The 20993-nt window shown below is 55.1% G+C and overlaps 13 protein-coding genes across 25 annotated transcripts; 7 read left to right on the forward strand and 6 right to left on the reverse strand.

The window, feature by feature from the left end:
* KVP17_001030 (uncharacterized protein) lies at window positions 1-3144 on the reverse strand (the record flags this gene model as incomplete). Of its 2 annotated transcripts, XM_068516063.1 has the most annotated exons (3): window positions 1-44; window positions 71-684; window positions 714-3144. In XM_068516063.1, coding segments are annotated over 3 exons (3089 nt in total), but the record flags the coding sequence as incomplete, so codon positions are not given. The 2 variants fall into 2 exon arrangements, with proteins under 2 accessions (XP_068375110.1, XP_068375109.1); XM_068516062.1 differs by lacking the exon at window positions 1-44.
* Window positions 3145-3205: 61 nt separating this feature from the next.
* KVP17_001025 (uncharacterized protein) lies at window positions 3206-4658 on the forward strand (the record flags this gene model as incomplete). Of its 3 annotated transcripts, XM_068516053.1 has the most annotated exons (2): window positions 3548-4268; window positions 4297-4658. In XM_068516053.1, 2 exons carry the CDS (start codon window positions 3548-3550, stop codon window positions 4656-4658), a joined length of 1083 nt encoding a protein of 360 aa, XP_068375102.1. The 3 variants fall into 3 exon arrangements, with proteins under 3 accessions (XP_068375103.1, XP_068375102.1, XP_068375101.1); XM_068516054.1 differs by having other exon boundaries at window positions 3206-4321; XM_068516052.1 differs by lacking the exon at window positions 3548-4268 and having other exon boundaries at window positions 4398-4658.
* Window positions 4659-4694: 36 nt separating this feature from the next.
* KVP17_001021 (uncharacterized protein) lies at window positions 4695-5195 on the reverse strand (the record flags this gene model as incomplete). The annotated part of the gene is made up of 1 exon (XM_068516042.1): window positions 4695-5195. One exon carries the CDS (start codon window positions 5193-5195, stop codon window positions 4695-4697), a length of 501 nt encoding a protein of 166 aa, XP_068375091.1.
* Window positions 5196-5214: 19 nt separating this feature from the next.
* Window positions 5215-6293, forward strand: KVP17_001033 (uncharacterized protein; the record flags this gene model as incomplete). Of its 2 annotated transcripts, XM_068516067.1 has the most annotated exons (3): window positions 5215-5274; window positions 5302-5642; window positions 5669-6293. In XM_068516067.1, 3 exons carry the CDS (start codon window positions 5215-5217, stop codon window positions 6291-6293), a joined length of 1026 nt encoding a protein of 341 aa, XP_068375114.1. The 2 variants fall into 2 exon arrangements, with proteins under 2 accessions (XP_068375114.1, XP_068375115.1); XM_068516068.1 differs by lacking the exon at window positions 5215-5274 and having other exon boundaries at window positions 5323-5642; window positions 5663-6293.
* Window positions 6294-6389: 96 nt separating this feature from the next.
* Window positions 6390-7676, forward strand: KVP17_001031 (uncharacterized protein; the record flags this gene model as incomplete). The annotated part of the gene is made up of 1 exon (XM_068516064.1): window positions 6390-7676. One exon carries the CDS (start codon window positions 6390-6392, stop codon window positions 7674-7676), a length of 1287 nt encoding a protein of 428 aa, XP_068375111.1.
* A 78-nt stretch (window positions 7677-7754) lies between these two features.
* On the reverse strand, window positions 7755-9527 carry KVP17_001027 (uncharacterized protein; the record flags this gene model as incomplete). Its single annotated transcript, XM_068516057.1, has 1 exon — window positions 7755-9527. The coding sequence occupies one exon, from the start codon at window positions 9525-9527 to the stop codon at window positions 7755-7757; it is 1773 nt and encodes a 590-aa protein (XP_068375106.1).
* A 471-nt stretch (window positions 9528-9998) lies between these two features.
* On the reverse strand, window positions 9999-11992 carry KVP17_001022 (uncharacterized protein; the record flags this gene model as incomplete). 4 transcript variants are annotated; one of them, XM_068516043.1, is made up of 6 exons in its annotated part: window positions 9999-10565; window positions 10594-10716; window positions 10745-11305; window positions 11335-11426; window positions 11455-11540; window positions 11569-11630. In XM_068516043.1, the coding sequence occupies 6 exons, from the start codon at window positions 11628-11630 to the stop codon at window positions 9999-10001; spliced, it is 1491 nt and encodes a 496-aa protein (XP_068375092.1). The 4 variants fall into 4 exon arrangements, with proteins under 4 accessions (XP_068375092.1, XP_068375095.1, XP_068375093.1 ...); XM_068516045.1 differs by lacking the exons at window positions 9999-10565; window positions 10594-10716; window positions 10745-11305; window positions 11335-11426; window positions 11455-11540 and adding an exon at window positions 11909-11992 and having other exon boundaries at window positions 11565-11837; XM_068516046.1 differs by lacking the exons at window positions 10594-10716; window positions 10745-11305; window positions 11335-11426; window positions 11455-11540; window positions 11569-11630 and having other exon boundaries at window positions 9999-10541.
* Window positions 11993-12045: 53 nt separating this feature from the next.
* KVP17_001032 (uncharacterized protein) lies at window positions 12046-14218 on the forward strand (the record flags this gene model as incomplete). 2 transcript variants are annotated; one of them, XM_068516066.1, is made up of 2 exons in its annotated part: window positions 12046-13847; window positions 13876-14218. In XM_068516066.1, the coding sequence occupies 2 exons, from the start codon at window positions 12046-12048 to the stop codon at window positions 14216-14218; spliced, it is 2145 nt and encodes a 714-aa protein (XP_068375113.1). The 2 variants fall into 2 exon arrangements, with proteins under 2 accessions (XP_068375113.1, XP_068375112.1); XM_068516065.1 differs by having other exon boundaries at window positions 12160-13847; window positions 13882-14218.
* A 170-nt stretch (window positions 14219-14388) lies between these two features.
* Window positions 14389-17465, forward strand: KVP17_001023 (uncharacterized protein; the record flags this gene model as incomplete). Of its 4 annotated transcripts, XM_068516047.1 has the most annotated exons (4): window positions 14389-14604; window positions 14633-15700; window positions 15729-16369; window positions 16398-17187. In XM_068516047.1, 4 exons carry the CDS (start codon window positions 14389-14391, stop codon window positions 17185-17187), a joined length of 2715 nt encoding a protein of 904 aa, XP_068375096.1. The 4 variants fall into 4 exon arrangements, with proteins under 4 accessions (XP_068375096.1, XP_068375098.1, XP_068375097.1 ...); XM_068516049.1 differs by lacking the exon at window positions 16398-17187 and having other exon boundaries at window positions 14434-14604; window positions 14633-15754; XM_068516050.1 differs by lacking the exons at window positions 14389-14604; window positions 14633-15700; window positions 15729-16369 and having other exon boundaries at window positions 16621-17077; window positions 17116-17465.
* Window positions 17466-17490: 25 nt separating this feature from the next.
* KVP17_001024 (uncharacterized protein) lies at window positions 17491-18543 on the forward strand (the record flags this gene model as incomplete). The annotated part of the gene is made up of 1 exon (XM_068516051.1): window positions 17491-18543. One exon carries the CDS (start codon window positions 17491-17493, stop codon window positions 18541-18543), a length of 1053 nt encoding a protein of 350 aa, XP_068375100.1.
* A 41-nt stretch (window positions 18544-18584) lies between these two features.
* On the reverse strand, window positions 18585-19047 carry KVP17_001026 (uncharacterized protein; the record flags this gene model as incomplete). Of its 2 annotated transcripts, XM_068516056.1 has the most annotated exons (2): window positions 18585-18686; window positions 18715-19047. In XM_068516056.1, 2 exons carry the CDS (start codon window positions 19045-19047, stop codon window positions 18585-18587), a joined length of 435 nt encoding a protein of 144 aa, XP_068375105.1. The 2 variants fall into 2 exon arrangements, with proteins under 2 accessions (XP_068375105.1, XP_068375104.1); XM_068516055.1 differs by having other exon boundaries at window positions 18622-19047.
* A 90-nt stretch (window positions 19048-19137) lies between these two features.
* KVP17_001028 (uncharacterized protein) lies at window positions 19138-19797 on the forward strand (the record flags this gene model as incomplete). Its single annotated transcript, XM_068516058.1, has 1 exon — window positions 19138-19797. The coding sequence occupies one exon, from the start codon at window positions 19138-19140 to the stop codon at window positions 19795-19797; it is 660 nt and encodes a 219-aa protein (XP_068375107.1).
* Window positions 19798-19847: 50 nt separating this feature from the next.
* On the reverse strand, window positions 19848-20852 carry KVP17_001029 (uncharacterized protein; the record flags this gene model as incomplete). Its single annotated transcript, XM_068516059.1, has 1 exon — window positions 19848-20852. One exon carries the CDS (start codon window positions 20850-20852, stop codon window positions 19848-19850), a length of 1005 nt encoding a protein of 334 aa, XP_068375108.1.
* Between the last annotated feature and the right edge of the window lie 141 nt (window positions 20853-20993).

The raw sequence follows: 20993 nt of genomic DNA on the forward strand, positions 1-20993 counted from the left end.
AATAGCGAGACGGTTTCCCCGTACATGAGCTTGCGGTTGATGAACTGTGTGAAACGAGGCAATGTCTCACGATTACCCGCACCATAAACGAAGCCGTCGTGAATAGCGCTACGATACCCAGAGTGAGGAGGCAGGACTCCGGCTGGCCCAATGGTTGGAGAGATCTGTAGAGGAACAGCATGTGGTCGGCAGTGTCCTCCGGGTATAGGCGGGACAGCTTGGGCAACAACACCTGTCGGGGCTGAAACTGCGCCACGACGATCGCATCCAGCTTGTCCGTCTTCCAGTAGTCCTTCAACGTGAGCGCCAAGATCGCAAGTGTCAGCACCCCCATGGCCTCGTTGGAGCAGAATGTCGGGAAGGGTTGTGCCATGAGTCCCAGAAGCAGCACCATGACTATCGCTGTAAAGTACTCTCCCGAGCGGGAGGATTGCACTGCAGCCCACTTGAGTTTCTCGTGCTGCCGGTCGAAGACAGCTTCGATTTCAGCCTCCGACCGGAGGGAGGTGAGTGTGTGCCGCTCCTTCTCGTCCGCCTGTGCCAGCCAGAGCCGCTTGCGCCCGGCGAACCAAAGATGGATAAGCGGCTTCATGATTTCCACTGCAAGGACGGCGTCCGTGGCAGTGAATGCTACGCGAATTGCCGCGTAGAGAGCGGGGTAGCGCTCCATGGACGTCGCGACCACTGCGTGGCTAAATCCTCAGAGTACTTACTCGGTTTCACAAGCACTCGCGCAGTCTTGAGACGCGCCAGAAATAGTTCAGGAAAGACCAGGAGTACCGCGTCAGGAATCACAGCAGTGAGTGTGATGTAGAGGGCGTAAATGAGGAAGTGCACGGCCCACAGGTGGGATTGCTCGGTTCGTGACGCATAGCTAAGACTTGTCGCACCTTTGTATTTGGGACGAATCCAGTAGCTAGTGACGTGGTCCATGCCGTAAATTGCAACGCGGTACTCCGACATAAAAATGAAGACCAGAATGCCCAGGGACAGGGTCAAAGTCAAGCAGTGCTGGTGAAGTGCATACGGCAGCAGGTTGCGCAGTGGCACGTCCGCGGAGGCTATGAGCAGCGGCAGACCGAACTGCGAGGCTAGACGCCCAATACGGACGCAGAGAAGCAGAAACGCGACAATGTTGGTCCCCGCGATCGCAGCGGACTCGATAAGGTGGCGGAGACTGGAGGTGTGGTACGCCCGTACACGGGGTCGGATGACGGGAAAGAGCAAGAAGCGTCCTACGGTGTGGATGACAGCTGCCAATTTCTTCTGAAATGGAGGCGGCGGCGCCAGATTGAGGGCGTCGCGGCGGTCGACAAGCTGATTAGGGACCAGCATGAGCAAGACAGCGAAGCAGATGGCACCCCAGTGCAGCGCCAGCACCGAGAATACGATATGGTATTTAGCGGTGGCTCGTAGGCTGGATAGCTGTGGAAGCGCGCTTCTTCCGAATACCGACCTGCGAATTATCTGAGCCCGTGTCTGCGCGAAGTTGGCGTTGGCGCTCCCTGGAATATCCACGTGGTCCAGAGTGAGATAGCGCCAGGGCCTGCCGTGCGGGAGATGTGCAGGGTTCAGGCGCATGGCGACCTCCAGCAGTGCCAGCCTGTCATCGGTGCGGAACAGCGGCAGCACCTCAGGTCGCAGCAGGTACTTGAGGGCTTGCATCGTCGAGGCACGCGTCAGGCTCAGGTCCGCCATGACGAAGCTCGTAAGTGGGTGCTGGTCGAAGAAGGTGCTGTCACCAGTTTCGGCTACAATCCTAAAGATATCTAGGGAGCAGTTGTGATGCCTGTCACTCGGGTCGGCCAGAAACAGTGCCCAGGCCATCCAGGTTTTGGATGGCGCGAACTTCACCAAGTGCCTCATGAACACCGGTCTAGAAAGAGCGGAACGAGTTGTGCAGGTTTTAAAGAGCTCCCGCGTCCAGTCATGCACCGTAACTGCGCTGGGCAGCTCCAGCACGCGTTCCAGCGTTCCTACGTGCGGCGAGGCGAAGGTCGCCGTGTCCAACAGCGTGTCCCCAAATGCGTTGAGGTGGTCCAGCCTCGAAGGCGAGACGCGACGAAGAAGGTCGAAGTAGCCCTTGTGTGCTAGGTAGTGGAGGACACTGTTGCCGCTCGCATCGGTGGCGAGGAGGAGGCTCCGTCTGAGCATGGGATGAGCAGCACTGCTTCCGCTTAGCAGGAACGTCACCACGGTTTCCCACAGCTTTTCAGAAGCTTGAAACGGGCTGACATAATCAGGATGCGTGCTGGTGTTCAACACGTCGATAATCAGCTGTGCGGCGCGATAGTGCCGCCTGCGTAGCGATTTGTCTAGTGGGACTCGAAAGTGAGAATCTGCCTGCCAGATGTGTCCGTCAGATCCGGCAGCGACTTCCAACAACACAGCACGTACCAGCAGGGCTTCTGATGCGATGTCTCCATTAACGATGTGTGTTGCTACTCCTGAGATTTCCTCCTCACCAACAGGCCCGAGGACCCTGGTGTTCCACCTCTTCACGGGAAGCATTTCTAGAATGGCGGGTCTGAGATGCTGCAGGATGCTACTGACTACGGCAGGAGACGAGCTGCGTAGGGCCTTCCTGATGACGCGAATGTCGGCTATCTGCGGTGCCAACGCGGCCACTATTGCTACCTGTCCTCGGATTGCGGCTAGGGGAAAGTATTTCTGGGCCAGGTAGCTCAACTCTACTCCAGGCGGCGGCAGCAGCCCCGACTCCTGGATGCGGTGCCAAAGGGCTGGATGCTGGATAGCCAGCGCCAGGAGTGCGTCCGTGGAGTAGGGCAGTGGTCGGAAGTCGCGCACGCAAGCGTCGAAATCGTGCCGGTAAACGGTCGGAGTGGGAACGTGGACATCGCTCTCCAAGGCAGGCAGAAGGGTGTCGTATTCGATGGAGGGCGTCAGGCGCATGCTGGGCACTACGACTGGCAGAGAAGAAGGCAGGGCAGGCCGCAACGAGTTCAACGAATGGATACGGGCGGATTTCAGCAGAAGGCCTACACGTTCCTCCTTGGGAAGCGCATTGAACTCAACCATCACTCCAGGGTTCACACCGCCCACCTGCTTCCCGATGGGGACATCTGCTGGCCAATTTCGCGTGTCAAAGGCAACAGGGAACGCCAACAAGCTCGCTCCCTTCATTGCACACGTCTGAGTGCCGATTTCGATCTAGTGCCGCAGAGACGAATTGAGTAAATTATCCATGGGATCTTCCTTCTGGCTCTGTCGCCAATCAAGCGAGCTCCCGAAGAAGGCCTCCCCCAAATCATCCAGAAAAGGCGGTCGCCTTCCCCTGCCGCTGCCGATCCAAGCAAGTGCTACCAATGCTAAGCCAGCGTTGACACCCTGGTGCGGATCCGTGGAGTTCGCAGAGGGAGTCGGTAGTGGTGGGACGCGCCGGGTCTACAGAGGGTCTGTTCACTTCTCCAACCAATCTCCAATTTCAAAACATGAACTGGGTGCCTCCCCTCTCCTTGTTGCCATCCAGGTGCTGCACCTGCTAGCCCTCCGTCGGTCACGGGTGCCTTTTTTCGGCCCTGGATGGATGCAACTTGAGTCAGAGCTCGACGTTCTCCGCCGAGAACACGCCCTCAGCGATGTCATCGAAGCTGGACCCGACGCCCCAGGGAAACATCTGATTCGAAAACGTATTGGATCGTTCCTTATTGCAGAATCTGTGGTGGTAGCGCTTTATGAGTGGGGCGAGCGTACACTCATGACACCTGACGATCACGGACGGTACTCGGCCTCTTCGACAGAACTGGTATTGTTCACAGAGGAAGGCTCACGAGATATCATCCGCCAACTTCTGTTGGCTGTACAGTACCTTCACAGCGTCGGCGTAGTCCATCGAGATATCAAGCCACAAAATATATTGCTGTCAGGGGATTTTTCGCAGGCTACCAAAAGCTACGCCGTGCCGTTCTGGGCCTCTTCAGACGACTCCTTCGAGGACGACTTCATGTGGGAGGGTGCTGAAATACTCGACACCGTGCATGAAGGGCTCTCTAGGCACGCGGACGTCCTTCCATTCGTTCACAGCCTCTTTGACTGCTGGATGGAATCTGAGCAAACAACGATGCTTGATGAGGCACTGTTAAAGGCCGCCATTAATGAGAGGCGACTGTCGACGGAGAAAATGAACTGTTCAATGGAGTCGATGGACAACAAAGTTCCGGATTCGCGAATAAGTCGTCGCATCCTTCTAAGCGATTTTAACTCGGCCCGACTACTGCATCCGGATCACCGGGACAAGGGCGGCAATGGTGAGTCGTCGGAGTCTCAAACAACCAGGTACGCGGGCATTCACGGCACCTGAGAGCTTCGTCGAAGTTTCAGAATCCATCAACCCTGAAAAACGAGAAGTCTGGGCAATAGGTTGTACACTTGTCACCATGCTAAGAGGGGCCCCACCCTACAACGATGACAATCACACCCGCCTGCTCTACTCCATTTTGTCGGATGCGGTTCAGCTGCCAGCCGTGGCTCCTGACCACAACCTGTGTGACTTGCTGGCCAATGACGCGTCCAGCGTAGCACAGCTGTCCCAAAACTGCATAACCTTCTTACGAGGCCTGCTGGCGAAAGATCCCGAGTCCAGGTGGACTGTGAGTGAGGCCCTGGCGAGCTCGTGGCTGAAGGACGACCCCCTATGAAGACTTTTTATGTCCCTTATCTAGTTAGACTGGCCTCTACAACGGCCAAATAAGTGGCACACAGGTCTCAATAATCTTTGTGGCCTTGCTCACACCCGAATCGCTAACTTGTCTGAGAATATCTAGACCTGAGAACTCCATTAGAACGTTCGTGAACAGAACCATCCCTGACATTTGTGCAGCGCGGTCGCCGTCGAAACCGTCGCGGGTTCGTCCAATAAGGTCCGAGAGCAAATCGACCACCTCTTCGCACCTCTTAAAATTGCACTCGATAGCTGCGTCTCTTAAGTCACTGAATAAGGATCGCGACGTTTTTTGGATAACCTCATGGGTTGCCGACACGTCAGCTGAGAATGCGGGACGTAGAGGAGGAGTTTGCGATTCCAACAAAAATGGGTCCCGCGGTGTAGATGTGAGTCGACATCTCACTATCTTCGTTTTGTCCAGATTCGGTAGATCCAGGCTACACAGTACCCAATAGATGGCGACTAGAAGCAATGTCAACCAAATAAAGCTGACCGTGAAATACACAAGCATTTTGGCATTTACAGGCGCAATGCTGCCTGTGGGCGCTTTCCACGACGACCAGGAGCTTCGACGGGCTCACATCGCACGCGTGAGGGCCAGTGGGCGGCTAACCTAGTTGATAGCATCCTTCCTCGTGATGCTCTCCACACTGTTGCTGATGCAGAGCAGCGAAGGCCACCAAGGAGTGCGTGGCGCGCGGCCTAAGCCGTTCGCGACGTCCAGCTCGCCTGTCTGGCTGTCTAGGGACCTGCTGGATGCGGATGCGCGCTTCATTTACTTCGACAGCTACGTCGCCTGGAAGGCCTTCAACTCGCCGTGGAAGTCCCCTATTTCGACTGCTCTGTTCGCGCGGAAGGCTTTCCTAAGTCGAACCAACAACTCCTGGGCCTTGGATCCGAATTTCGACACACAGCCTCGTCTGAATACCACGTCTCTGCCGTACACGCAGCACAATCAGTGAGTTATCGGCCCCACAGACCTAGCATCGGCATATGGCTTGAGGGATTCGCTCGCGTGGAGGAACCTAGTATTTGTACAGAGCCGTGCACTTTTTCACTTGCCAGGGCCCCCTGCGACGACACTGATGACGTCTGCTACGAGGGGTTCATCGGCACTCGGCGCCTCGTTCCCTCGTTCAAAGGACTGCTAGCATGCGATGCCATAGAAGCAATAGGCACCTCGGTCTTCGCTATTTTCTACGATCACACCAATGACACAACTGAGTCGCCGTCGTCACCCACGTCAACTACCTACAAAGTCCTAAAGCTCGATCTGATCTCCGGGAAAGTCGAAGACAGCTGGGCGCTGCCGTCTACTCAAGTCTCCGCTCGCCCTCCCTTCTCTCTAATCAGAGTGGGAACGGGATCGTTGGTCGTGTTTCGCTTTGACCGGTCACTGTCGCTGCATCTGACCTTCTTGCAAGTGGCAGACCCGAAGCCATCGATTCAAACACTGGTCATCCCCGATTTACGGAGCGGCTGGGTTTACGCAAGCGACCAACTGAGCGACCGAATGTTGCTCTTCGGAGACAACGGTTTTTACGAGAGGATGCTGGTGGAAGTCAATCTGAAGTCGCTCGCTTTCTCTGTGTCTCCGCTTGACGCATAGCAAGGCGTTAGGAATCAAGTGAAGACCCTCGCTTTCTCTGTGTATGAGAAGCGACCTAGTCGCCTCGCTGCTGAGAGATAAGTAATTTCGCAATTGATGTCGCTGGTGGCTCGTCAGCTGAACGTGAAGGACATCACGCCAGAGGAGGAAATGGACGTAGTCCAAAGGCTGCTTCCTCCGAATTACGATTTTGAGATCTTAAAGACGATTCGAAAGATTAAGCAGTGTAAGGCTCTGCATGTAGTGCTGCAGTTTCCCGAAGGACTTCTGATGTACGCCCAGTCTATCGCGGCGATCCTGGAAACTTTTTGCGACGTGGAGATCACTATTATCGGTGACGTCACATATGGAGCCTGTTGTATCGACGACCTGATAGCTCAGTACCTTGGAGCGACGTTGGTGGTTCACTACGGCCATTCGTGCCTGGTTCCAGTGACCCAGGTCCCAGACGTGAACTTCCTCTATGTCTTCGTGACCATCCAGTTCGATACCAGGCACCTGGTCGAGACGGTGGTGGCGAACTTCCCTCCAGGGGGCTCGTGGGGGTCTCGAATGGCACTCATGGGAACCATTCAGTTCAGTCCGGTTTTGGCAGAAGCCAAGGAAGCGTTAGAGGCTCTCTACAGCCCAGGTACCGTTTCAGTGCCTCAGGTTTCGCCTCTAACGCCAGGCGAAGTCCTCGGCTGCACCTCACCTCAGCTGACAGGGTCCCCAGAGGGGCTGGCGGCAGGTGGCTGCTGCTCATCCTCGCATTCGGACATGGAAGACGTGCCGGTAACATCTGAGGGCGCTGACTTGGTGGTGTTTACGGCCGACGGCCGCTTCCACTTGGAGAGCGCGCTCATCCACAATCCCCACATTCGGTTTGTTCGCTACGACCCCATAGGCAAGCGGCTACTTGAGGAGAAGTACGACCACCAAACCTTGATGCAACGACGTCGGGAAGCGGTGTCGGATACTCGTGGCGCCCAGACGGTGGGCTTGGTTCTAAGCACGCTCGGACGACAAGGCAGCATCGGCGTTCTGCAAGGCATAGAACGGCTGCTGAAGGCTGCAGGAATAAACTACTACTGCGTTTTACTTAGTGAGATTCTTCCGTTTAGGTTGGAGCCTCTTACTCATTTCACGGACGCATTCATACAGGTGGGTTGCCCACGACTTAGCCTTGACTGGGGTCATCATTACAAAAAGCCGTTGCTGACCCCTTATGAAGCATACGTGGCCTTCGGAAACTACCAGTTCCCCAAGACACACATTCCCATGGATTTTTATTCACACGAAGGAGGCCCCTGGAGCAACTACGGTGTTGCTCACCGCATGGGGAGCCAGAAGAAACACGAGTTGGATCGGCGGGAACTACTCCGTCGAAAACTGGGCAAATAAGCATCACAAACGCGTATTTGAAATAAAACAAATGAAAAAATTGAAATAAAACAAATGAAAAAAGCACACAAAAAACGACTAAGCTGGAATTCGCCTCCACGTGATATTGGAGTCCATGCTACCGATCTTATTGGATCTTAAGGACGCAGATCTCACTAAAGTAGGAGACCTCGTGTGCAGTGCTTCTCGTGGAGTCAGCACTCGTGAGGCCGGAAGCGCCGAGGCCGATCTACGGAAGTAGGTAGGCGCCAGATTGCTCGCGTGCTGCCTCACTCCAGACAGTCCGAAACGGGGTGTGGTCGTGTGTTGGAGCCCTTGAACAGTAGAAACTTGAGGGTATCGAACTCTTGGCTGAACAGCAGCGCGACCTCTGGCAATCTGGCCTGCAGTTACGGTGGGCTCCGTAAATCGGTACCAAGGTTCCCGTCTTTGAGAGAAAGAGGACTCCACGCTCCGTGTTTTGTTCACCAGATTGTCGCTATAGGCCTTATGGAAAACCGCTGAAGGTGGTGTGCATACAAGGGGAAAATGGCGCACGGCAGAGAAGTTCAACTCCATCTCAGGTCTCGAGGGCGCCGCTTCGATGAGTGGCGACATTGGGAGGGTGACCTTCTCCATAACAGGGCATTTGTCGTAATTGTACGGCACTCTGTAAGAAATCTTCGCCAGTGGCACCACCACCTTTGGTACCAAAGACTGAGGTAGAGTTCGAACCAACGGAGGATTCCTCGGCCCTACCAGCGGTGACCCCGCCAGAGCTAGTTCGGGCGTAGTCAACAAAACAGACTCCGCGCCAACCCGGCGAGGCATTTGCGACGCTTGGTTGGCTCGAGGAGTTGGGTGGTTGGCTCGAGGAGTTGGGTGGTTGGCTCGAGGAGTTGGGTGGTTGGACGTCGCTTCATTCACAATTGAGTCGACGATCCTGGGGATCGAGATGCCGTCCAGCAGGTGGGCGATATCGTCACATAAATTTGTGAAGTCCACAGTCTTAGCAGAGTCCTCCTCTTTTTCCATTTCCCTTGGCGTCACCTTTACCACGATATTCACAGCCGAGTTGACGTCTGTCGTCTGAAACGACCAACACGGCTTCTCGGCCGTGTGTACAAGGTCACGATCCATGGTGACCAGGCTCACGTCGTCGAGGCCAGACTCAGCGTATAGCGAGCTGGAAGCGTCATCAGGTGGTACTTCCTTGGATGGCACTGGAGTCTCGTCAGATATGGATGACAATGAGCACTCAGCGCGACACGTCACGGAAGACGACTCGGCTGGTGAGCTCTCCTTTGGGCCCGTCACAGAAGATGACTCGGGGCCTGGTGAGCATTCCAACGTATCCTCATTCGGCCAATAGCGACGTTGCGTCGTGATGTTGGTATCCCAGCCGCTGGCATCTAAGTTTAGAAAAACATAGCTGGGCTTCGCTTCACGTCCTGGCGCAACGTATTCTGCCTCACTTTCTCCGCTGAGCCACGCTGACGATTCCAGCGGAAATGCCTGCGATTCCTGAGTCATTGAAGCGGTTCTATAGTGGACCGATTCAATAGGGGCCTCATACTCGCTGGAGGTATCGGAACTTATGGGGTTGCCCAATTGAGAGCACGGCTCGTTGCCGTCGCTGGAGGACTGCACGCAGGCGTGCAGCAACCCCAACGACACCTCATCCGCGGGCCGCCTTTCAAACACTTCAAAGCAGTTCTCGTCGCTGCGATCCTCATAGCTTTCCATATAGAAGTCCAAGGAACCTAAGGGGTTGTCGCGTCTGAAACAATCTCTTGGGTCGTTCTCGTTGGAACCGGAGTTCGAAGCAACATTTTGTGCTTCAAGAACATTCTGGTTGTCATACGTGTGCATCAGCAAGTAATAGCTAATTCTGCTGACATGCGATGGAGTGGGGAGAGATGTCTCCGAGTAATTCCAAAATCTACACCATGCGTTCTCAGTGTATTGCATTATCGTTGTTGACTTTAGTGCGCCCTCACGATTTAGTGACGGGGCCTCAGCCCTCTCGAGACATTGCTAGCTGGGACTTCGACATCCCACCCTTCGGTGATTCCGAGTTGTCCAATGTAATGAGGAGGGTTCGCGGAGCGAGGGAATCCCTTATCCGACGTCATCAGCGCTCCAGGCGCCAACGCCAGGATGAATCTGACTCTCGAGACGAATCGGATTTTTTAAACGAATCCGAGGACTCATTATTTTAATTTGCAGTTGGAATTATTTGAAATGCTCTTGGAACTATTTTTTCACGATTGCGGCGCAGAAAACCGAATGAACAAATCGGACACACTCGTGTCGAACACACAATACCTACGGAACTTCCGCTCACATTACGAACGACTTCGTCAGGTGCTCCCACACCGCCGCGGACTCCTCCGTCGCCACACCGCGCGCTTTTCCTGCCTGAGCCAACTGCTCGTATGCAGCAAGGAGACTCTCGGTCATGGCAGATCGAAGAGCAGACCGTAGGGAACCACTGGGCAACAGCGACACCGTCGTGAAGGTGGAGTCTAGTGACCCTGATACGACAGCCATCTGGATGTGTCGTAGACCACCGGCGATGTCCTGGGCGGTCACGCTGTCAGGGTGATTTTTGAGGGAGTCCAGCAGAGGCACCAAGCCCACCAAACCAAGAAGCGCCTCTGTCTCGAGGATGCTGAGCTGTTTGACGCTGTCATTGAGGAGCTCGTCCAGAAACCGAAGCCGGTCGATCACAACTGGGAAACCCGCAACGTTGCACTTGATATAGTGGAAGGTGCGTACCAGCCTGATAAGAGCCTTGCGTTTAGCCTCCAAGGAGTCTGACGGCGAGGGCTGAGTCGTCTTCCGCAGCACGTTGACCAGAGGGACCAGCGACTCGTCAACCATCTGCGACACCGCCAAGTCGGTCGTCTGGGTGTCTCGTGACCCCTACACCCACCTCTGATCGGCGGAGGCTGTATGCATCCGCGGCGCTGACCACGACGCTCGCGAGCTGCTTTACGATAGGGGGTACGTCAGGCGACCCCAAGTCCAAGGTCGGCGCCGTTTGCAGCAGGTCGAGCTGCGTGATCGGCCCGCGTCACGCCCACCCTTTCTTGCCACTTCCGCTTAAACAGCGTCATCATTCGACGCTCGTGAGGCTCTAACATGCGGATCACAGCCTCATGCTGGAACGCGAAGCCGGAGTTTTTGATCTTCGACACGTAGAGCTGGATTATCTGCGCTATCTCCAGAAACGCCACCTCCGACCGGGAACCTGTCGCCTGCAGTGCCTGGCTCAACCGACTCCCGGTCGATTCGATAACGCCGTCGAATATACGGTCCATATCTGATTCGGTCATAGACGCCATAAGCAAGCGGCTGGCGGCTTCAGCAAAGGACTCCTCTCGAGCCAAAGCCTGGAAAAGCCACCCCAAGTAGTTCGCCGCGACCCGCTTTGGGTCGTAGGCGTGGAACGCTAAGGCCTTCGCGCTTGTCTCGCTCAGAGCTTTCAGGAAGTCCCTACGCAGCATCTGACGTCGCACGTTGATGAGCTCCAGGAGCAGCGGCCTCCCCTGCTGCGCAGCAGCCATGATGCGTAGCGCTCGTAGCAGCAGAGGGTGCGGTGGCGGGCCCTGTAGCGACACGCAGTCACACGCGACCTCTGGAGTCTGCCATCACACATCCGAAAAGTCCTCACCTCCCGGCAAACGCCTCGAACCCACTCTATGAGTGTGGCGGCAGCGGCCTCGTACTCGATGAAGTGTGAGGCGAGCACCTGTTGCGCCAGGCCTGCATAATTTAACGTCAACTACCTCACTAATACCTCCCGTGGCGCCATGCAAGGCCTTGTTTCTGTCCACAACCTCGAAGCATGCCTTCCGTTGAAAGAGGACCTCCAAATCGCTACGTCAGCAAGAGCGCAGGGCCTTACTCCAGGAACGTGTCGTCTACAGGCCCTGCCCAACAGGTTCGCGGCAGGCCACACGCAGCCATCAGCGCCGACACGGTAGCCTGTTTTTGTTGCAACTGGGTGCGCCGCTCTTTGAGACCCTCTACTCGGTCGATGGTGACCTTGCTCGCGCGGTAGGTTCGGTCCAGCCGCTGTCGATGGTCGGCGCAATCACGTTGAACGTCAGAGAGAGAGGAACATAGGGCTTCCAATTTTAATGTAAATGCTTCCAAATTCGCGTGACTATTCGTCTGAAATAATTAATCTTCAAGATAAATAGTTGAGATTCGTATCCCCCGAATTTAAATGAATGTTGTGTCACCTGTCCGTTGGATCTCTTTAGCACAGCCTCAAGGTCTTCAGACGACACCGACAGAGACTGGTGCTGTTGGTATTCCTCCTCCATACCATCTATTTGTCGATTAATTGCGTTTTTGTGGAGTACTTCCCTTGTACGTCATGGAAGACTCCGATCTGCTTAGAAGACTGGACCAACTCACAGATAATCGGCAACGGGTTTTATGTGGGTTACTACAAGACAGTCACTACGTGTGGCCACTCAGAACAGCAAACATGAAGTCCAAGGCATGGCGAGAGACTGCCAGGGGCCAATGTCACACGGAGGCCTCGTGCTCAGTGTGTTCATCGGAGGCCTCAGTGGATATTACGTGGAAGGTGGAATGGGGTGCCTTCTGTCGCCAGACTTCATCGAAAGAGAATCAGGATGGGTGGTTTGTGGTTAACAGTGTCGAGGTGGATTCTGAGGACGAGGCTCCCTCTGACACCGAACTCCAAAGGCTGACCCCGGATTCGCGGTACCAGTACCGTGTGGGCCTCAAGCACTCCACAGAGAATAAGGTGGGAGTGCCAGTACAGAGGCCAACGTCGGTGGGGCTATTAACCGTGACCCACGCTGAGTGTGAAGCTCGAACGTTATGGGATGTGCTGAACCGCAATGAGCGAGCCACCGCGGAGGCTGCTGCTGATCGGAAGGGGGCGAAGGGCGGCGCCAAGAATCGATTCAAATCGTTGGTGAAGACGCATTCCATCAGCAATCTCCGACGGAAGTGGAAGCGTGACCGGACTGACGACGAGGAGAGTCCACCCGTATTCAACGACCCAGAAGACGCCTCACGCCCTGATGATGTGTCGAAATTTAATCGCGAGCTCTTCAAACTGCGCCGATTTACTACTGAAGAGTATTTCCGGATTCATTCCAATCCTCATCGAATTTCCCCTCCCAGTTTCGATTTCTTCAACGGCGTACCTGATGACTTATTCTTTTTACTATCCCTAACAGCGTTCCCCTTCCAGCCCTTCGTTGCCTCCACCCGAACTAACTGTCTCCCCCTGTCGAAAAAAATATTCCTGGCCTCTACCTCCCGCGAGGTAGAGGGCACTCCAACCATCAATACGATGGGTAGTTTCCCTGAGGCCAGTACGTTCCGGTATGGACGAGAACCCTGCGCGTCACCGACGCTGCCCCAAGTTTTCGGTGTCTTAGACGGTCACGGTCCGCGAGGAAAGTCCGTGGCTGCCTTCGGCGCCGAGGCGCTGGTGAACACCCTGAGAAACGGCATTCTCGGTGCGCTCAGTGGCAATTTCCTAGGGGCGGATGCCCCCAGCAGGCTAGCGCACTACCCCTCAGTGGACCTTATCGTGAAGAAAAACGCTCCTGGTGAAAACTGCATCTGCCATCTGGAGCGTCTTCTGAAACATTGCAGCCGCCGGCCTCTCAAGACCAATTTCCACTCGGAGATCCCCAAATGCAAACCCCAGGAGATCTTGGCGGACGTCGTTGATACATGCTGCGTTGCCACACGCATGGCGCACATGGCCAACTATCGAGCAACAGAGCTGGCAGAACGAGACAGCGGTTCGACGCTGGTGTCGTGTGTTGTGATGGGCCGTTACGTTATGACGCAGTTTCTGGGCGATTCCCAGGCGTTCGCGTACGCGTTTCAAAACAAGTCAGAGGAGCCTATGATATTCAAGCTGAACGTGGACCACAGTCTTAATCTGATTTCGGAGGCCAAGAGGATCGAGGCTGAAGGCACAGGGAAAATCGTACGGGGATCTTTTGACGAACTGAGATTGATTCCGTCTCGCATTCCCTATCCTACCGCCAGAGGACTTGGCCTGTCCATCAACATGTCAAGATCCTTAGGTCACTGCGTCCTGTCCAACTACGCCCTCAGTCCCGAACCCGAGTTTACTGTTATCGATTTGATGCCGCTACTGCGGCTCAAGACCGAAGACAGGTGAGAAGAAGGCCCTTGAAGGACGCAGCCGCAGTGGCTCCCGCGCTCGCCGAAATCGCGCGGACGTAACCCTATCCCGACTGCCTACGAACTTCGCCAGCGTGAAGTCGCTAGCTCGTGTGCTGCATCCTAATCGCAAGGTTGAGGAGCCCGTCGCCGCGAGAAACGTGGCGCGTGCAGTGCCTGACCGAACAGCACCAGGTCCCGTCGAGGACGTGGCCGCCACTCTGGAGCAGAATGAGGTGTTCTTGGTCCTTATGAGTGACGGCGTGAGTGAGGTCGTCAACAAGAACGAGATAGCCAAGATTCTAAGGAAAGACACGCCCCTAGTGGTCGCCCAAAAGCTGACGAAGTTGGCGGAGACTCTGTAGGTGCCTGCGGGGACGCCTAACGCAGCCGCCGGAGACATCATCTCAGACCAGACAATTGCACGGCACTAGTGGTGCGTCTTACAGATCCGAGAGTGGTGACGTTGACGTGAGCTGTATTCAGAGCACTATGGAACGGTTTCAGTAGTTTACGCCATTATTACTCATTTCGTATGGGATGGGCTACCAGTGGACATGGAGTCTACCACGCAGCTTTGATGTCAGTATCGGAGGTCACCCCTCTACTGGTGGATATTTTGCAGAAATCCCTTCGTAGTCAAAGGTACTACCAGAATGGAAAGCCCATCAAAACTCCTTTCCGAGAGTACCAAACGTCAAAGGCGCAGGTGTTCTCGAAGGTCGTCCAGACTCTCACTGAAAGCATCGGGGTGAGTCCCACGCCGACTCCTTACGCAGACACTGCAGCAGGCCCACAAAGTGATCAAGCACGAAGTAACGGTGCTTGCGGGGTGCAACAGTGCATGCAAACGGCAGCGATCAGCCGCGATAAACGCCGTCAGCAAATCTCGCTGTCGATATGAGGAGAAGACATCCACCCTACTACACCTCATCGAACTGCGACGTATTGCTAGATCGCGCGCGGCGCAGGGAATCGTGGAAGTAAACCCCACCTACGTCACCGACGCCAGGTTGAAGGAGGAACTGATGGCTCACGTGTCTCTAGAGGAACAACTCGACGTCTGTCTGCTGGATGCCTCCCAGCTCAGCGCCCGCTCCGACGAGTCCCTACTACAATTGCTGGACACCTCGTCTCAGGTTCTGGAGTCGGCATGCCTGTCTCCGCTTGTAGCCGCCATCGAGGCCTCAATCAGAGCCATTCTCAGCGGTGTCAGCGAGTTGACGGCTCTTGCGGTGACCACCCTGGCAGGAGTCTCGGTCCACGACGAAGCGGACCTTGGGGAGGGTATGCCTTCGGAGGCTGTATCCGTAGAGGAGTGGTTGACTTACATCGATAGGCTCTTGGGGCCGTTCAGCTCCTCTCGGAAGCGACTGGGTGCACTGGTAGAAACGGTGGCCCCAACGCCCAGACGGTTTTCAACTGTCAGGAGCGCGTTTTCGTGCTCGTCTAGGACGCTTAATGACCTTTGCACTCATTGCGGTGCTGCGGCACAGCTGTACGACTCTTTTCTACGTCGGTTTCACGAGAAGACCCAACTTTCGCTATGTCAGGCGCCCCTAGCGGAGGCGGGAGCTGACGCCCAGACACTACTTGCGCTACGCGACTCTCTGAAAAGCCGAAAGGAAACTAAGCGACCTCGGAAGTCGGAGTACTGTTCACTGAGTTCGATGGATTCTCTAAATCTACTGGATGAGGTATCGGTCGCCGCCGTGGCCTGTCTAGAGCGACATAATACTCGGAACGCCTTCATTTCTAACTACTTGCGGACCACCACTGCCAGCCTACTCCAGATCGAAGCAGCTACAGCCGACAAGCTCAAGCAGCTGTTGGCCGCTAGCACAGAGGTGAGGTGTCTCGTTGGCTCGCAAGCAGCCTTCAGTCTGTCAGATAATGGATGAAATCCTGTTGAGCTTCTCGCAGTCCATGGACTTAAGCAAGTCTTCAGAGGCGAAAAGCGACTTGAAGCCACGAGATCGCGACGACGCCATTGTCCGTGCACGGGAGGAGCTGCTGACAGAGGAGTCAGAGGATCCTCCGCGCCTCCCTGACGTATCTGAAAGACGGCCGTCCACTATCGCCATTATGGCAGACGAGTCCATTTGGGACGCGATTCGTTCCACAGGCTGCGAGGAAGACTCGAGCAGTCGTTTCGACGACCTAGTGGAGAAGGTGAAACGTGCGCAATTGGGGCACCTTCTAGACGAGACGGCTGAGTCCGAATGGGTCGAGCGGTTTCGTCTGAGCGGACGCTTGCTGGCGTCCTTTTCGTGCGCCATCAAGCACAAGATTCTACTGCAGGGTCGGCTGTACGTCAGCAACCAGCACTTATCTTTCTATAGTTCTTTTAATAGCTCCAACCTTTTTGGCCGCTTCCCGACTGTCGTGGTTCTTCCGCTGGACTCCATTAAAACCATTACACCGACGAATACAGCCCAAATATTCCCAACAGCCATCGACATCCAGCTGCAGGACAGAACGATTCACCACTTCACGTCCTTTACCAGTCGGAATCTGTGAGCTTCTGGGTGATCTCCAACTAAGCGTGGTAGACTTCCTACGGTGTGTAGCAGATCCCAGCAGCGGTGAAACCGGCGTGGAGGTGCCCATCACTAGCACTCCGCTGGCGTGCCAGGCGTGGGCCGTGCCCCTGCTGAGCGGGGGGCCCACAGAGCCGTTTAAGTACACCTACCCGGTGGCATTTTGGCGCGTGCCGTTCGAGCAGGTAGTGGACGTCCTCTGCCGCGACAGCGGCACAAGCTGTGTCATGTACCAGTCCATGGAAGCTGATGGCTGCTCAAACTTCACAGTTCCGGAGTGGTCTCCGCCGCTACCTACTGGGAGCCAGACGAAGGCGCATTGTCCAACGAGGCGAATGGTGTACCGCAAGAATGTTACCCAAACATCACTAACACGCTTGTTGAAGATTCCTCAGATCTGTGACGTCGATGAGACTCAAACCATCTATGAGTACCCTGACAAGGTTATTTTGGAGGCACATGTCCAAACTTCAGGCATTCCATTCGCGGATAACTTTTTCTGCCTCATGCGCTACGTGGTGACGCGCGTTCAAGCAGCCGAGGTGCAACTCGACACGCAGCTGCACGTGCAATGGAAGACTAACACCTTTTTCGCGTCGAAGATAGAATCAGAGTGCTTAGTCAGCTTTCGGAAGTCGGTCGACACCCTCGTCAGCATCGTTACGGAACTCGTCGACCCACACCGTAAGGGATCACATGCGACATGTTTCACATCTTTGCAGGCGGGTCTGTCAGGGTGGCCTCTGGATCATGCCCGCCCTCTGTCTCTGCGCCTCCACGGCCTGTGCCGCTGAAGGCACTGGACACGCTCTCCGACTTCTTTTTCGAGGTGATCTTCAATGACACGGTCCGTCTATGGGTCATGCGAAACGCCGGCTTCTCTGCTTTATTGGTGCTGGGGGTTCTTGGATGGGTCCTCCACAGACGGGGCCTTTTCGGCAAAATTGCCGCCGCCGTCGCCATGCTACAGAGGGACCCGGTCGTTTCACCCCTTGAACAGCGTGTTGCCCACTTGGAAGCCGTCGTCGAAGATCTCGTCGTTCTTTTAAAAAAAACTGCGCAACGTGATTAAAGCGTCATTCAAATATTCAACAGTTATGGTTGGGGCTGACTACCACGCCATACCCGAAGAGAAGACCCCCGATGTATCAGTGGTCACGAAGTTGGTCCAGGCCTCCGTCCTCTGTCTGGTGTTCATGCTCATGGAGTTGGTGGCTGGTTATGTGGCCAATTCGCTTGCCTTGATGACAGATGCAGCGCACCTTCTCACAGACCTCTCTTCCTTTCTCATTTCTTTGTTCGCTATCTTTGTGTCGAAGATGCCTGGCACCCTAAAGATGTCTTTCGGATTTCACCGAGCAGAAATACTCGGTGCTGTGGTGAGTGTGGCGCTAATTTGGGTCATGACCTTCTACTTGCTGAAGGAGGCATGTGTACGCTTGGTTAATCCCCAACCAGTTAACGGCAAGATCATGTTCATTACCGCACTCTTCGGCACATTGGCTAATATCACCATGACTTTCATCCTCAAGGCGCCTCATTCCCACGGACTGGGTCCTATGCACACACATGACCATTCACATGATGATCCGCCTTCGTGTAACCACACTCACACGCACTCCCACGACGTCGAGGCGGCCGAGACTGCTTCCACGGCTCCCGCCGACGCAGGCAACCTCAATCTGCGTGCTGCCTACGTACACGCGTTGGGCGACCTTGTTCAGAACGTGGGGGTCATGATCGCAGCGGCACTCGTCTGGTGGAACGACAACTGGGTCATCATGGATCCGATTTGCACCCTGCTGTTTTCAGTTCTGGTTCTATTTACTACGCTGGATATCATTAAGGACGCGGCAAACGTGCTCATGGAGGGTACCCCCAGCGGAATGGACCCCCGAGAGATCCACTCCACGTTGATGGACATCGCCAACGTCGACCACGTCCACGACCTGCATGTGTGGTCTCTCAGTGTCGGAAAGCCAGCTCTGGCGTGCCACATTCTGATCGACAAAGACGGCGACCCACGGGAGGTGCTCGACCAGGCCACTAAGATCTGCCAGAAGAAGTTTGGAGTACTGCACACCACGATCCAGATAGACTTTGAGAGGGAGGACTCGTGTGACACTGACGCTCATGCCAAGTGCTTTTAGTGAACTGAAACGTAAAACGTGCCTGTGTCGTCGAAGTCCCGTCACTCACAAACCTGAACCTTCAATTCTGCGGCAACGTTAGCCTCGACTCCCAGCGTGCACAGGACTCCTCGTATGATTGCGCAATAGAATGCGCTGTGCGTCTGCGTGCTGAGCGGCCCGAACTCCTACGCTCCAACCCTCCACAACCGACCACCGGAACGTCTGATCCACGATCACGTACCCGCCCTTCTTGTTGGTCTGAAGACGGTCGGCCTGCTTCCCGAAGAGCCACTCCCACAGCTCTTTGCACACGAACTTTATGATGTCGCGTTCCTCCAGTGGGTGGGCCAGCTCCAATGTAGGCTGCACGGCGAGCAGACGCTCCAGCGCTTTGCACCCAAGCATGAATCCCAGATCCGACATGGCTCTTCGCGCTGAGGCCGCGGTATGGTTGGCGGCGACGTAGCGGGAAAGCTGGTTGTAGACGGCCACCACAGCCGCTTGAGTCACTTTTGTAGTCATAATGACACGATTTCACTATCGCAATCGCAATCGCATCCCCAACCCCACAGCGTCAGTTCGTAGTGAGTATAAATTTCAATTGTCATTGTCATGGAGAGCCTACTGTTCATCGGCGGGTATCTGCTTCAGTCGGCCTCGTCGCTGCTGCTCCTGGTGAAGCTGGATCGGACCAAATCTACGTATGGATTGTCCTGCACAACGCAACTGTGCTTTCTCTTCGCAACACTGAGTCGATGTGTGTGGGAGCTAGACACGCGCTTGATGGACACTCACATCTGCTTCCTCGAGTTGTACTCCTCGATCTTGATCCAGACGTATGTTGTGTTTCGACTCTGGCGACTTCGGTACACAGACACAGCGCGACGAGGCCAACATTACGCGTATGTCAAATTTCCGGCTCTCTTCCTGGCGGCAGCAGCGCTTGCCCTGGCAGTTCACCCTGGAAAGAAATTCTGGTCGATGCAAATTCTCGTGGCGTTCACCATCTACCTCGAGTCTATGTCGCTGATGCCACAAATCCTTCTCATGTACCAGCTTGTCGAGATCGAGTCGCTGGCTTCGCATGTGGTTGCGATGGTTGCGTTTTCGCGCTTCTGCCGCCTGCTGTTCTGGATTTACCTTTATCGGCTTGGCGAGAACTTCATGTGCCTCTTGCTGGCGGATCTGGTGCACACCGTACTGTCGCTGGACTACGCTGTGGTGTGGTACCGGAAAATGCGAGATGGGGGTCGTCTGGTATACAAGCTTTGAATTGTCTTTCTCCGATTCCGTTGTCCTAAGTGACGATTCTTTACACCGTTCTAGACGGTGCGTTGCGCTTCAGCGCGTTTGCCACTCGATCCTACTCGTCGACGTTCTGCCTGCCGAATAGTTTCGCCTCGCAGTACGTTGGGTTCCAGCAACTCAGAGTCGATTGGGGACAAATTGGGACGCGAGTCATCTCTGGCAGGCATGTCCTCAGAAGGCAGAGCCTTAGGAGGGAGTCTGGCCGGGGTGGGACGTGATTGAGGCAATGGCGCCATAAATTGGTGGCCTCTTTCTCCGAGGTAGTCAGCGCCACTGAAGCCATTAAACCCAAAATGGGTATCAGGACGGACGACCTGTTTTCTGAGGCCAGTCTTTGACAGCGCCGCCAGAACATCCCGCTTGCTACGATTGAAAGGGCGTTTCGGCGACAGTACATCTTTTAGGCTCTCATCTGACTCCGACTCGTCAGAGACGCTCGGCTCCGCCTTTCGAGGTCTCCTACGACGACGAAGTCGGGCTTGTGGAGGCTCTCGGACTTGAGGCTCTGAGGGCCTCCGGCCAGAGAATTTCTGACGCTCCGCCAACCTTGCCATTCTCTTGGCTCGGCGTTTCAGCCGTCGTATTCGCCTCTTCAGCTTTTCTTCGACTGCCGACGGGACCCCCTGGTTGTACGACGTTGCAGGCTGCCCCGACTGCGGGATAATCTGTTTCATGATTCCTTGTGGTATCATCTGTTGCCTTATCGCTGGCGGAATCATCTGTTGCATGATAGCTTGTGGCATCATTTGTTGAGTCATCTCTTGTGGCATCATTTGTTGAGTCATCTCTTGTGGCATCATCTGTTGAGTCATTTGTTGTGGCACCATCTCTTGTGGGATCCATTGCTGGTATTGACCGCTTTCTGCTGCGTCCTGGAACCCGCTGTGCTCCAACGGCGGAAACTGCAAAGCTAACCGTTTTTCGCCCGTGGAGGGATCAACTACCTCTTGTACTTGAATGCCCATGCTTATTGCAATGACGGCTGTTGCTGCCCGCGAAGGGGCAGGTTGTGTCAACATGACAGATTTTCTCAATAATATCTGTGGCCACATACGTTACAAAGCAAAATGTTGCAGTACTCAAGGAGAAAACGTGCTTCAGTTATTCGCAACGTACTGCACCACAAACTGCAGCACTTCGCTGTTCCAACTAGCGGGCGG

The sequence above is a fragment of a genome (assembly GCF_019968985.1).
Source record: "MAG: Porospora cf. gigantea B chromosome Unknown PgB_NODE_356_length_20993_cov_117.029, whole genome shotgun sequence".
NCBI lineage: Eukaryota > Apicomplexa > Conoidasida > Eugregarinorida > Porosporidae > Porospora > Porospora cf. gigantea B.